The 14,825-nt window shown below is 40.7% G+C and overlaps 1 protein-coding gene across 1 annotated transcript in view; it reads right to left on the bottom strand.

Moving 5' to 3' along the window:
- Positions 1-14,258, bottom strand: part of trim45 (tripartite motif containing 45) — a 147,259-nt gene extending 133,001 nt beyond the window's left edge. Inside the window, exons 1-2 of the mRNA XM_037686737.1 lie at positions 13,988-14,258; positions 13,450-13,624 (exon numbers count right to left, since the gene is read on the bottom strand). Of these exons, the coding sequence (XP_037542665.1) occupies positions 13,450-13,624; positions 13,988-14,258 (446 nt within the window). The remainder of the gene's footprint in view (positions 1-13,449; positions 13,625-13,987) is intronic.
- Positions 14,259-14,825: the final 567 nt, after the last annotated feature.

The raw sequence follows: 14,825 nt of genomic DNA, 5'->3' as shown, positions 1-14,825 counted from the left end.
GTGGTAGCTCACCATGACTTGTGGAAGAAAATAGCTGAAATTAGGCTAAATCTGAAGTTAGAAGTAGAGCACCAAAAGGCCCACACTAGAGAAGGAAAATACTGGCAAGGCAACGAAGAAGTTGACCATTATGTACAGCAGAGAAAAATAGTCTTTGTCGGGATCGAGGAGTGGGACAGAACCTCCGAAGGTCGGAGAGTCCCAGAGAAGTACGTGGAGCAGGTTGTACGGAGCGTGCATGAAGGTCTAGGTCATGCAGGCGTACAACCCACACGTAAGTAGTTGGAGTGTCAGGAGCTCTGGGTCCCGTTGAAACAGGTCCGCAAGGTGTTGCAAAACTGTGAAGTATGCGGTTAATACAACGCAGGAAGGCGAGGGCACCGAGTGGATGGACAGACCATCAAAAGTACCACACCATGGGGTTCAGTATGCATGGACGTAGCTGGGCCTATGGGAGTTACTGGCAAGAAAGGGGAGAAATACCTTCTAGTGCTGGTAGACTCGATGTCAGGGTATATGGTGGTGAAACTAGCCAGAAAAGCTAATGGCAACAGTGTTGTTAGTATGCTGGAGCAGGTCTGTGGGTCGTTAGGAGTTCCAAAAGAGTTGAGAACCAATAATGGGACACATTTCCGCAATGCACAGGTAGATCACTGGTGTCAGACTTTTGGAGTTGTGCGCGTTTATTCACCTCCTTACACACCTCAAGCCAATGGAGTAGCAGAAAGAGCCATAGGTTTAGTCAAAAATTGGATAGCTAAAAATGCTAATACCAAAGAATGGAGTACTAAATCTGTGGAGATAGGGCAAGCCTTGAATGACAGGAGACGAGCTAGTAGACCCTCCCCCTCAGAAGAGCTCAACCAACGACGGTTTAGCACGCCTGAAGTTGGGCGGAGCTCTGGGGATAAAGAGGAACAGTCAGACTCTGAGGCCCCATTCAGGGTGGGACAGAAGGTGTGGGTCAGAGCACAGGATCACCCATCAGCAGTTGCAGTGAAGCCCAAATATAACGCCACAGACAGAGTGAGAAAAGTGTTAGACAAAAACACAGTTGAGCTAGAGAAGAAAGGGATTCAAGGAATAGAGCAACTGAAGCCAATTCCTAGCTAGTTGAAACCAGAAACCAGAGTATGGCCACAGAACCAAACACCATGCTCCCCTATATTAGATTGGCCACCATATGCGGGGGAGTGATACTAAGAAGAACAGTCTCAGGGCTTGGTCCTTGGTCGACGTCATTGGTTGAGAAAAGAGCGATGGCCTGTGATGGTTTTGTGAAACATACTGGCCCAGCTTCTTGACTCGGTACCAGGTTATCTGGGAGTCCTCCCAGAACTGGAGTGCCTAGTTCAAAATCATGAAAATCAGGTTCTGAGTTTTCAGTTAGCGATGACTCATCATCGTTTGTGTGTGAGTTTATCCCCCCTTCGTCCGATGAGGGGTTGTTGGAGGCAATAACAGCAATGTCTTGGTGTGTTTCACCGACATCTGTAATGTTGTCATTTGCGCCTTCAGAGTTAGTAGCGATCGCATCACTACATAGTGCTCCTGGTCGGGTTCCCATTTCAGCGTGTATCAAAGTGTCTAAAAACCTTTGTATTTCCTCTGTCTCTTCCGAGCTCAGAGGTTTAGGGCCTTGTTCCTGGAACTTTTGCGATTTTATCGCCTCGGTACGTTTCGTCCGAGGTGGGTGGCGGCTAGGTACGTCTTTTGGGGGTTCCTCTTTGGACATCCCCTGATAATATGGGTCCTCTTGGATCCCATATCGTTGCGTCCTGCGCATGTCCCATATACGATAATCACGTTCATCCTCTGAAAGAGGAGCATTTTTGTCCCAGCGTGCACCTTCATTACGTGGTTTGTTAGTTTGAAAATACTGCTTTTTCTCGCCTGTTTTAGGAGGAGGTGGACGCGCGCGCCTTCCTTCCATTTCTAGGGAGTGGGGTTTAACCTTTACACCAGGAAACACCTCTATGGGCGTCTTAGCATGAGAACGTACCTCGAATACATTCACAGCACACTGTTTAATCTCATTTATGGATTTTTCTCTGAAATTTGCCATAATTTGTACTGACATGCGTATGTCAGTGTGGAGATTTTTGCTGAAAACAAATTTAAAATTTTCTTCTTCCTCCATTCCGGTTTCATTTCTGTAACCAAAATAAGCTTGGAAGATTCTTTTGTAATAGATCTTTGGATGTTCATTCTTTCCCTGCGTGACCTTGTCAGCGGCTGGGAAACCAGCAGGTCCCGTGCAGGGGTCGTACTCTTTGATCAAAGCCTCACACAGAAGGTTGTAATCCTTTCTCGTTGCATCAGGTAGACGCTCGATGAAGGTAAACACCTCTCTGTCCGAAGTGAGTCTTATCAGACTGATCCTATCCTCTACCGTAGCATTAGGACAAGATCTCAATCTGAACTCCAGTTCTCTGAGGTACGCTTTTGTTCCAGATGAGCCCATCGGTCCAGGTACAAAGCGTTGTACATATTTTGAGATTTTTTGCAAATCATCCATTGAAGGAGACAGTTTCCATGCACTCTGTTGCATGTTTTGTGGAGGAGACCTGTTCAGGTCTGTTCCTACCATTTTAGGTGAGGGTGGATTACGAGCAGGAGGTGCAACAACGTCTTTCTGAGGTGTATGTGGGTGACCTGGGCTCTGTCCACGGTCTTCTCTGAGTTCCAGACAAACTCGCCCCACGTCAGAAATCTTGTTTGTTGCTGCTCTTAGTTTTTCCTCACATGTTTTTAAGCGTTCCTGTGATGTATGATAATCACTTTCTAAACGCATATGTAGCTGTTGTAAATTGTGTTTATCCATTCTGAGTTCTTCCAGATCTTTGTTAAGCACATCTATTTTGTTATTCAGCGAATCAATTTCTGCATTTGCATTTTGCTGTGATTGAAACATCTGTACAGAATGTTTTTTTGTGAGGACTTCGTGTTCACTTTTAAATTGAAGGAAGTGTTCTTCAATTTTCTGAACCACCTCTTTTTCACTGTTTAACCTTATTGCAAGGTAATCAGCTTTCTCAACAACTGCATTTTTGGGTTCATGCTCTCTGCCTGTTTATCATATGGATGTAAGGAATCTGTCAGAAGCGCTAACGCATTCTCCAAGCAGTCCCTTATCCCATAAGGACCAAAGTCTTTTTCTAACGCACCTGTCATGTTCATTCACTGTGTAACACTTTATCTGTTTAAAACAGTTGCAAGCTTCAGATATTTTTACAGGTAAATAATTGTATTCAAATGTCAATGAGTGTCACGCTATTTTAGCCTTGGGTTTACACAAAAGTACTGTTATAAGTCACTTATTCAAACGTGGGTACCTTTCTCAGGTTTTACCCCAATTCATGAATATTTAAGTAAATGCTCTCGGCAGTGTTACTTGTATGTGCTTATTTTTCAACAGATACTAGATACCAAGCTCTTTTTAGTGTATTTTACTCTAAAGCACTGAATTTTTAATAAACCTGCAATTTTTCTTTAGTCTCACAGCAATCATCAGTTTAAAACGTTTTTTAAACCGTTCTGTTCCAGAAATTTGCTATTTACAGTTACTCATAGAACCAAGTGGTGAAAAGAAAAAGAACAGTTGATGATGTGTCAGGATTAATCAGTCTCTCTTCAGAAAAACTGTTATTACTCCTGTCCTCCTGTCAGTAACTTCTATTTAAAATTAAATAGGAAGATTTATTTTTTAGGTGGCAACTTAAACAGAAAAGTTTATTTTTCCTGATAAGTTTACTCTTATTTAGTGATTTTGCAATTAAACGTGTATTATCTTTCAAGCAAAATGAGTAAACTTTTCAACTCTGTGAATATTTGAACCGTATCTTTTAAAAAGTTTCTAATTTTTCATTTTGTACCTTTTTCTTAAGGAATTACCAGTGAATAAAAATGTGTTGGTAAATGCTTCTCTGCATAAATACCCTTCACTTTTTAAATACAAGATAACAGTGATTATTCAGCTTTGAGGAACGTTTATTAACTCAAAATTCGTCTTACAGAGATAAAAAAACACACGTTTAATTTCACTAAAATACCTAAAACTGAAGTGAAACCGTGATCCCAAGTTTCTCCAGGAGGGGGCAGTGTTTAGCTTTCTACCAGCAGGAGTCTATGACGACTTCCTGTGACGTTCGGTTGACATCCTGTTTTTAGCCGCTTAGCTTAAAGTTAGCTTCGGCTAAACTCGGTTAAAATCAACATTTCTGAACGAATTTTAAGCGTAAACATGGCATTGTTTCAACAAGCACGACTTCTTAGCATGAACATGAGTTTTAGGGACATATGGCAGCTTTATTTAGTGATTTTAAGCACGGCAAAGTTCATTTCCGACATGGAGGAAGTGACGTGACACGTCACTCATCCGGTCGTTAGCTGTTAGCTTAAAATTAGCATCGCTAGCGTTGTTCAAAAACATCATTTAATGACGGATTTTAAACTCAAACGCGGCAAAATTTTAGCAATTGGACTTTGAAGAACTTAACCAGCGTGTCAAAATACACTTTAAAGCGCTTTTCAGCTTTAAAAAGCAGATTTTATTTCCCTATGAAAACGAGTTTCATTTCTGGGTCATGTGACTGAAATCACCAATTACAGAGCAGCACGGGGGTGAGAGGAAATGACGTAGGCACGTCATTCAACTTCTCAGCGAATCAGAGCGCTCCACAACAGCAAATCCAACCAATCACGAAGTGTTTTTCCCAACTAGCATGTTAGATTAGCCTGAAATAAGTTCGTCAACTTTTCGTCTTTTAAACTGTCAAAATGCACTTTTTCTGTTAAAAAATGTAACGAATCAACTCTGAGCTGTACGGAGTCTGCTACTCCGGTCTCAAAAACGTCTTTCTAGCTATTTAAACAACTCGTCCGAACCTTTTCAGAATCGAGCCGGTCCAGAACCGCGTCTGGACCGTCTTTAAACAGAATGAAGCGTTTTCACCCAAACCCAGCTTTTAGTTACCATAACAGGCGTACAATTTCAGCTTTCACAAGACATATGACACTATTTCAGCTTTCAAAACATCGCCAGCGTAACACAGCGTAAACATGCAGAGCCGAGCTCTAAGCGGCGTAGCTTCAGAGGCGTTTCAGCACAGCTGACAAACTGTTATTTTCCATGCCAACATGTAAAATCAATCTTTACACAAATACACAGTCATTTATGAGCACGTTCCGGGCCACCAATATGTGGTGGAAACGTACGTACGGGCCGACAATATGTAGTATAAACAGAATAAAGCGTTTTACAGCCACTGTTTATATTAATTTGGTGGAATGGTAAATAACAGCATAGCTAGTTTCACAGAAAGTTGGACAATACGGCGATTGTCCTCACTTTTCAGCAGAAACAGCAGACATCAATCACACGGCGGTGATTGAGAACTTTGCTCCAGACATTTCTAAAAATATCTGTGATGATTTTAGGAGAAAGGAGAGTTTAAGATGGAAAATGGAGATTTATCTTACAGAGAGATGTGGGAGAGAATTTATCTGTTTGACCAGAAACGTGCACGCTCCTTCAGATCTCAGCTTGGTCACGGTACGGTTGGTCGAAGTAGAACTTTTACCTGGTTGACGATAGGTCAGGTCGGCGTGAAGTCCTTCCTTTGACTCTTTCAGCGTCTCCGTTGAGAACAGCTAAAATACTTCGAGAGTCGTGCGAGGTTATCCAAACAGAAGTTATAATTCCCAAAATCGTCCCTGCATTCTGGATTCAAGAAGCATTCTGGACGCCTGCGTTAGCATCCAAGAACTCTGAACTCTTTAACTCTCTTCAGAGAGTTAAAGTCTGGAACTCTTCTCCAGGAAAAACTTTCAAGCTCTGAAAACTCCCATGTTGAACTCAATCCTGAGCGCACCAGCTACAGTTGAACTGGGAAGTTGCCACATTTAAATGGGTCGACTTCCGGTTCATTTGAGAGCTTTCTAATTGGTGGATAGACCAGAAAAGAGGTGTGGTTTGTGATGTAAGGTGTTATCAAAGTCAAGGACAGAGATTAAGTTTGTTTAAAACAGACAGAAAGATTATTGGAGAAAACCAGACTTCGTGGAGTCAAACTCTCCTGTATCTTCTGTAAAAGTTAAACATGACATTTCTTTTTCAGTAAACTTTTAGTTGACCGAAACTTGAACCTTAACACACTTACAAAACTTGCTCATTGAAGACAGAAAAATCAAGAAATGCATATTAACCTGATTTCTTCTTAGAATGAGGAATAAAAATCATTACTTACTGTTTATGTAAATAAAAATGAGTAGTTCTCTTCAACCTGTAAACATTGAGTGAACTAACACAATTTGATTATCAAACATTTGTAAAATAGTAATGATCATAGAGAATTGTCATTTCTACTTGATTAATTCAAGAAAGAAAGTCTCAGGATGGGTCAAACCGTATTTCTGGATGTAGATCAATGAAATAACAGTTTCTGTCCATCTGGTCAGATTTGACATCAGATCAAGTTCACTACAGTTGGTTCTTTATTTTTCAGATCGGAGGCAATGTGTTCAACATAATGGTAGTTCTTCAAGTTATCTAACAGTCAACAACGGTGTACCACAAGGCTCAGTCTTAGGACCCACCCTCTTTACAATCTACATAGGTAATGTAGGTTGGAGCATCCCTGATGCATCCATACATTTCTATGCTGATGACACAGTTGTTTATTGTCGAGCTAAAACAGTTGAAAAGGCTTTCCAGCTTTTGAAATCTGCCTTTGACATCATCCAGTCATATTTGTTCCACCTCAAACTTGTCTTAAATGCCAATAAAACCAAAGGGATGATTTTTTCAAACAGGAAGTTGGTCGCAGCAGTTCTTCTTCTGATTTTATCCTCATATGGTGTCCCTATTGAGTTTGTCGATTCCTATAAATATCTAGGTATCTTTGTCGACTCGCATCTCTCTTTTACGCTCCTCATGGAAAACCTAGTAAGGAAACTGTCACGTTTTTACCGTTTCCTTCCACTGTTTTGTTTTAGTTTTCATGTTTCCATCTAGGAATGCCTATCACCCTGCCTTACCTCATGTTTCCCTGTACCACACCTCCTCTGCTCAGCCACAGCAATCAACTCTAATCAGTTCAGTGTTGCCAGGTGAGAAATGTGGGATTATCGTACTAGAGACATAAAATTATTGTATTTTGAGGGAAATTATCGTACACCCGTTATAACCAAAATAATAAATCTATTGATGCACTATAGTAGTGATGAGTCCGCTTCCAGACCGGCTCTGCTTCTTCTTCTTTTCTTTTTTTCTTTTCCTCACTCATGGGGCGGGCGCAGCGAACTATTCATCCAATCATGGCCGTTGTTCTGAGGCAAACGCAAATACGTCACTCATAGGTAACATTTAGAAAAGCATGATTGGCTGGAATTTCCAGCCAATCATGCATCTGTTTGCGGACACAGATGTCTTCAGGGTTCACAAAAATACTCTGACAGACAGTTGCGACAGGCTGATGACAACCAATTACAACCACACATTCACAGAATGGTCAAATTATCGTATATTTGGCCTTTTTTGGGATTATTGATCGTACATCATACAGAGGGCAAAATTGTTGTACAAATACGATAATTATCGTACACCTGGCAACACTGAATCAGTTCCACCTGCTCTGCTCTCTTTATAAGCCCAGCTCCACTCTCACTCAGTGCCAGATTACTGAAAGCTTTTTGCCAGTAGATATCAAGCGATTCCTTGTTCTGACTCCTGACTATGACCTCAGCCTGGTTTCCTTGACTCCTCGCCTCGCCTTTTCCCTCTCTGGATTTGTCTGCCTCATCTGACAACGGTATTGACCCTTTCCTTCTCCTCCTTCGACTACGCCTTCGAATCTCATCCTTTTTTCTGGTACCAGCTCTCTGATCACCTGTTAATGACCCCTGCTAAGTTTTCTGGACTCGCCCTCCACAGACCACATGCAGCTCCTTGTTCTGTTGGCCTGCTGCAGCTCTCACTGCTACAGTGACGTCACCAAGTTCAGCGCTTCTCCTGTTCTTACCACGCCACAGACTGAGAAGGTTAGTGACTAATATGGATGCACCGATCCACTTTTTTCACTTCCGATACCGATATCTGATGGTCTGGTATCGGCCAATACCGATCTGATACATATAAACAGTGCTGAATTATTGGTATCATCATTGATTTTATGAGGCTGTAATAATCTGTACAAATATATGCATGCATGTCCAAAAAGGCAACTTGAGGTAAGTTTTATTAATTGCTGGAGGTTTCTTCCTTTTAAAAGGAAGTTTTCCTTTCCACTGTCTCCACTGTGCTTGCTCAGGATGGGAGACCGCAACAAAGCCAAGATTCATCTTGTCTGCTGGATTCCTTAGATAAAGAACTTTACTAGTTGCCTTTTATGTGAATGTTCCTGTAAAGTCCTGAGACAACTTTGTTGTGATTTGGTGCTTTATAAATAAACTGAATTGAATTGAATTAATGTTGGATAAGTTTTAAAGTTAGAATTAAATTCTGCTAACACAAAACATGTTTGTTTTTTTATTCCTAGCTTTAAAGTGGATATTAAAGTGATTAATTTAAGTGATTAAAGTTATATTTTTTTAAATAGGGGGCAGATGTAAGATTTTTTTCTTTCTGCTCTCTTTTCATTCAATGTTTTCTTTTTGATGAATTTTTGTTTCTTTTAAATGAATGAATAAATGAATTAAATAAAATAAAATGTTAAATGGCTTTAAACATCTCCCAAGTTCATGGCATAACCCAACAGACATGTTCCTGTTTTAGTTATTTACATCACTTTATAATGTACAGCAGCTGTTTTTTTGTTTCGTTTTTTTTAAATGTATATAAATTTCTTGAAATTTTCAAATCATGTTTTTTTTACAATTGTCTACTGTTGTACTGATATCTCTGGAGGGTAAACTATATCTTGGTTGCATTTATCAACCTGCGAAATCCTTCGTTTTCTACAACTGATAGTGGTTGGTCATTAAATATGATGAAGTTTAGCAACTTCTCGGTAAACATTCAAGCTCCGGGGCTTCAGCGATTTGTCTTGTTCAATCCGAAGCAGGCAGTCTGATTTCGGTCAGCCACGCTTTGTCTGTCCCTCCTCAGATGGGCAGACTGAGCGGGGTAGATTGGATGCGGCTGGCCGGGCTCGGGCTGCTCTGCCACGGGTTCAGCAAGGGTAGCGCCACGGAGCTCAAATGTCCAACGTAAAACTAACTTTACCGTGGTTTAATGTGGTGCTATGTCTCTGCAGACAGTGCACGTTGCTGTCTTGTTTTGTGGTGTTTAGTGTAAAATACTTCCACACAGCGGACGTTTAGATGAAAAGTTGGTTAGCTGTTAGCTACAGTGCTGCTAACTCAGCCCTCACGTTGTAGCTGCTGCAAACTATGAACTGGATTTCCTGAATGTGAGGCGGGTCTTATTACTCTGGGTTCATGAGACACGCTGCCGTTCATGAAATCCATTGCATAGTTTGAAGCCAACATGCATCATGGATTGGAAAATGGATCGGTCACGTTGTTACCGATACCTGATCCAGAAGTTTATCAGATATCTGTACCGATATTGATATTGGATCGGTGCATCTCTAGTGACTAATTCACAGCGAGTCCCAACTCCTCACCCGCTTCATAGTCACTAACCTGTGTGTCTCTCTCTCCAGATTGGACCTCCACCAGAAGCTGCTTTAAAAATAAATATATTTAAAACCATTCCTGAGTCTGGTGTTGTGCTGATCCAAACAGAACCTTGTCAGATACTGAACGTTAAACTGGGTTTCTTTTTCAGAAACAGATCCTGTCTAACTCTGAATGCTAGGAAATGCTTTGTAACTGCGACTTTCCTTCCCTCCATTGATTATGGTGACATTATTTGCATGAACGCTCCTACAAGAACTCTGCAGATGTTGGATGCTGCAGATGTTGGATGCTGCAGATGTTGGATGCTGCAGATGTTGGATGCTGTCTATCATGGTGCACTAAGATTCATAACTGGCTGTGATTATCGTACCCACCACTGCACCCTGTATTCATTGGTTAACTGGACATCATTAACTTCACGCAGACTCTCTCACTGGTACATTTTCATCTTTAAATCACTTCTTGGTCTGCTGCCTTCATACATCTCCTCCTACATGTCTCTGTGTGAGTGCAGCTACAGCGTGCGCTCTCAGGACATTATTACCTGCAGTGTTCCCTCAATGAGGACTGAACTAGACAAAAGGACCTTCTCCTACTCCGCTTCTGTTTCCCGGAATACCTGGCAAAAAAATCTGAAGCTCCTGACTTCTTTAAGTTACTTTAAACTGAATTTAGGTTCCTGACAAAAACCAATGCAGACATGTTCCTGTTTTTAGTTTTCTGCACCACCTTAGAATCTAGCTGTTTGGTTTTTTTCGCCACCCTTTTTCCTTTTGACTGTCCTTTTTAGTTGCCATTTTATGTTAATTTGTAAAAAATAAATAAATAAATAAATCTGTATGCCTCTTATGATTGTCTATTGTTATCCACTGTTGTCATCACTCTTTGTTAAATAAATCAGGTCTCTCTTGTAAATGAGTCCCCGAGGCTCAGTGGGATTAACCTGTATAAACAAAGGTTGAATGAAACCTGTCATGATGATGGGTGCGGCACTGCCTCACGTGATGGCATGTCACTGGATGGCACAGTGATAGAATTTCACCATCAGCTGTCATGGGTGATTTACACTCTTGAATTTGTATTTGGTATACAGTAGTGGACTAAGCATACATCCCTGAGGAGCCCATATATACGTATAAGACTCATGAATCTCTAACTAGAATAATCACTGTGAAAAACCACATCATGTTGCTGCTGATCTGTTTCATGTTGCTGCTGATCTGTTTCAATGTTGATGTGTTCATGCGTGCACATCTGCTCACACACTCATGTTCATGTTTGTGCTGATGTTCAATGTTTTATGTTATGAGTGCTTAGTGTATATTTAGTTGATGTTTTTCTTAGTTCATATCTTAGATGTTATTATTGTTTTTCTTAGACATTTTATTGTTGGATGTAACTGGGACCCTGTGTACATAATTTCGCTCCACCACATGTACCACATGAGGTGCGAATGACAATAAAGAAACTCTGACTCTCTGACTCTGATAAGTATGTATTAGGGCTGTCAATGTTAATATGTTAACGCATGCAATTAATCTTAAAAGATTAACATTTTAATATTACATAATGCATATTAATCACATTACCTACACTGCCTGGCCAAAACAAAAGTCGCCACCAAAAAAAAGTCACACACTAATATTTCGTTGGACCGCCTTTAACTTTGATTACGGCATGCATTCCCTCTGGCTTTGTTTCGATAAACTTCTTCAATGTCACAAGATCTATTTCCATCCAGTGTTGCATTAATTTTTCACCAAATTCTTGCATTGATGAAAAGGCACTAGGCATGATGGGTACATCACTTCACCTGCCTCTCTTCTGACCCTGATGCGCCCATGACTCTGGAACAGGGTCAGTCTGGACTCATCAGACCACATGACCTTCTTCCATTGCTCCAGAGTCCAATCTTTATGCTCCCTAGCAAACTGAAGCCTTTATTTCCAGTTAGCCTCACTGGTTAGTGGTTTTCTTAAGGCTACACAGCTGTTCAGTCCCAGTCCCTTGAGTTCCTTCACATTGTGTGTGTGGAAATGTTCTTACTTTCACTATTAAACAGCCCTGAGTGCTGCTCAGTGGTGGAGAAAGTACTCAAACACTGTACTTAAGTAAAAGTACAAATAAACAGACAAAAATGTACTCTAGTAAAAGTAGAAGTACCACATTATTGTTTTTACTTAAGTAAAAGTAAAAAGTACTTGCTTTTAAAAATACTTAAGTATTAAAAGTAAAAATACTTGCTGAATGTATTACCTAATGCAATGGTCTACAATACCATTAAGTGTTCCTACTATATGTATATTTTCTGTAATACATTAATAGTGTTCCATTTTACTGAACACTGAACCATGGCAGCACGGTGGCGCAACTGGTAGAGCTGCTGCCTCTCAGTGAGCAGGTCCCCAGTTCAAATCCCGGTTCGGGGGCCTTTCTGGGTGGAGTTTGCATGTTCTCTCCGTGCATGCGTGGGTTTTCTCCAGGTACTCCAGTTTCCTCCCACAGACCAAAAACATGCATGTTAGACTGATTGGTAACTCTAAATTGTCCCTAGGTGTGAGTGAGAGAGTGAATGGTTGTTTGTCTCGTTTGTCTCTATGTGTCCCTGTGATGGACTGGAGACCCGTTCAGGGTGTCCCCCGCCCCTCGCACAGTGATTGCTGGACATGGGCACCGGCGACCCCCGTGACCCAAAATGGAATAAGCAGGTAAAGATAATGGATGGATTTATTGAACAATGCTGCGGATAATGTATGTTTTTATTGTGTTTACTCTGTGACACAGTTCACACCTGGACTTGTGATTCTGTGCATCAGAACTTCAGGCATGACATGCAGAGTTAAATGACATTAAGCAAAATAAGAGAGGAATGATTATACCTTTGAAAGTTTTTATTTAACACAAAGCAAAACCTCCTGATGCATGCTCAATCCAGGTAGAAAAATCTAAACATGTTAAATCTGGTCCTCTGCACATTCAAAAAACAAAACAAAGCAAAACAACAAAAAAAATGTAGAAACATTTCGTCTTTAATCCAAAAGACTTCTTCAGTCTGAGGTGCTGTATTCAGCTCAGTCTTATAAATAGCACCTTCTCAGAATGGATCAACCAGTTTTGCTTCTGTCGGGGTGTTAATGATCCATTGTTATGCTGATGGTCCTTCTTGAGCATGTGATCAGCTGGTTTTGGTTGTCAGCAGCAAAACTGGTTGATCCACTCTGAGAAGGTGCTATTTAAGAGACTGAGCTGAATACAGCACCTCAGACTGAGGAAGTCCTTTGGATGAAAGATGAAACCTGTCTACATTTTTGTTGTTGTTTTGTTTTTTGAATGTCCAGAGGACCAGATTTAACTTTTTTTTAGATAAAACAAAACCAATGTGTCATTTTAACTGAAATAAACACCTTTAAGTAAAACGGTCTGCCTGAAAAAAGGGGCATTAGACACATCTAACAAAGGAATAGGCACTGATCATTTCAACTCCAGTTTGTCATCAATGCTAATTAAAAAAAATGTCTAGTTAACCTAACTTCCTGACACCATTTACAAAACTTGGACCCAAGTGACGAGATATTTGGAGACATCTCGTCTCCTGTCCTAACATCATGAACTGAAACATTTTAATATTGTGGCAAGAATTTCTTGTTCAAGTTCAGAAGAAGTTGATTTTCAAAGTTTTTGGAGTCCAGTCTGGCTCTTTTGGGAGAGAAAATCTGTCCTGCTGTACTGAACAGTCTCTCACATGCTGCTGAGGCAGGCAAGGGTGTGTTTACCTTCAAAGACAAATCGCACACTGCAGGGACTGACTTTAGAACATCCATGGTAGTGGCTGTGCTGGCCAAGTATCCATCTAGCTGTCTGGCACTTTCTGGAACGTTTCCCTTCATGACACTAAAGTAGTCCTCCTCCTCTGATGAGCTTGAGTTGTTACCAGGGAGCTGCACTGACTCCTGTTCCAAGCGGGTCTTGATGTAGTTCAGGCCTACACACAACAATCATCATTATTACCAAATAGAGGAGACATAATTCATCCACTTACCTAAATGAGACACATGAATGACACCACTGTACTTTCAAAACAACAAAGTATGTGTCTCAATAACCAGAAATGACCATAAAGAGAAGCAACTCTAATTTTGCTCTTCAGTGGAATGAGAAAAACAGATGGGGATGTGGAGACTGCATATAATTTCATTAGATAATACACTGCTGTATACTGTGAAATGCATTCAGTTTTTGCTTTAAAACATTTTATGATGAGGAGCTGTTCTTTGCATTAGAGAACACTACAACTTTTATAAATTATAAAAAGATGGCAATGTGAGGAACAGTTTAAATGATTTACCCAGTTTCAGCATGTCTTCATTGCTTGTCCATGAAGTACGAAACTTTGGAAGAAGAATTGCTGCAGCAATGAGTTCAGGGTCATCAAGCATAGGTCCAAAGCGCTGCTTTATTCCTCCTCGAAGGGCATCGATCAGTGGCTGGCCGAACTTATTGGAGAGTCGTAGGTCGTCAAGCTTCACAGTCAGGAGGGTTATGGTGGGCACCAGCCATCCCATATGGACATTTGCTTGTGCTTGCATTATGTTGAGGGCCTTGGCAACTGGGCTCATTGTCGCAACATATTCAGTCAGGAAAGCACACTTGGCAGGATTTAACCTGTTACACAAACAAACAATCATATTATATAATTTATCCATGTAATGTATGTTAGTATGAACTATTTCATAAATTAATATACCACTATCAACATGTTATTTACAATTCACCAGCAAATGAGCCTGATCACAATCAATCATTTGCATAAATATAGAAATTAAGGGTTATATTGTGGCCAGAGTATTTCCGTAGTTTGATTTTATAATAGAAGCGTTTGTGTAGGTTAAATTTTTCATGGACTTTCAACAGCATTAGTATCAATAACAGTCACATCTGGATCACTGAAAAAAGAATAAAAATTTATGACTATGTGCCACTTACATGGGGACTTTAAGTGCAATGGAAACCGCTCTGATGGCCCCTTCTCCACTGTCCTTAATGATCCCCAGTATACGTTCCACTGCCAGAAACAAGGAGTTCCACCTGGTGTCGTTGGGGCGGATGAGCTGGAGCTTTCACTCTCTTCCAATTACCTCAGCAGCTATCGTGGATCGAGCACTCTTGTTCCATAGTGCCCAGCA

The sequence above is a fragment of the Nematolebias whitei genome, chromosome 13 (genome assembly GCF_014905685.2).
Source record: "Nematolebias whitei isolate Nwh7 chromosome 13, NemWhi1, whole genome shotgun sequence".
Classification (NCBI taxonomy): Eukaryota; Metazoa; Chordata; class Actinopteri; order Cyprinodontiformes; family Rivulidae; genus Nematolebias; species Nematolebias whitei.
This window is presented reverse-complemented; position numbering and strand designations above follow the sequence as displayed.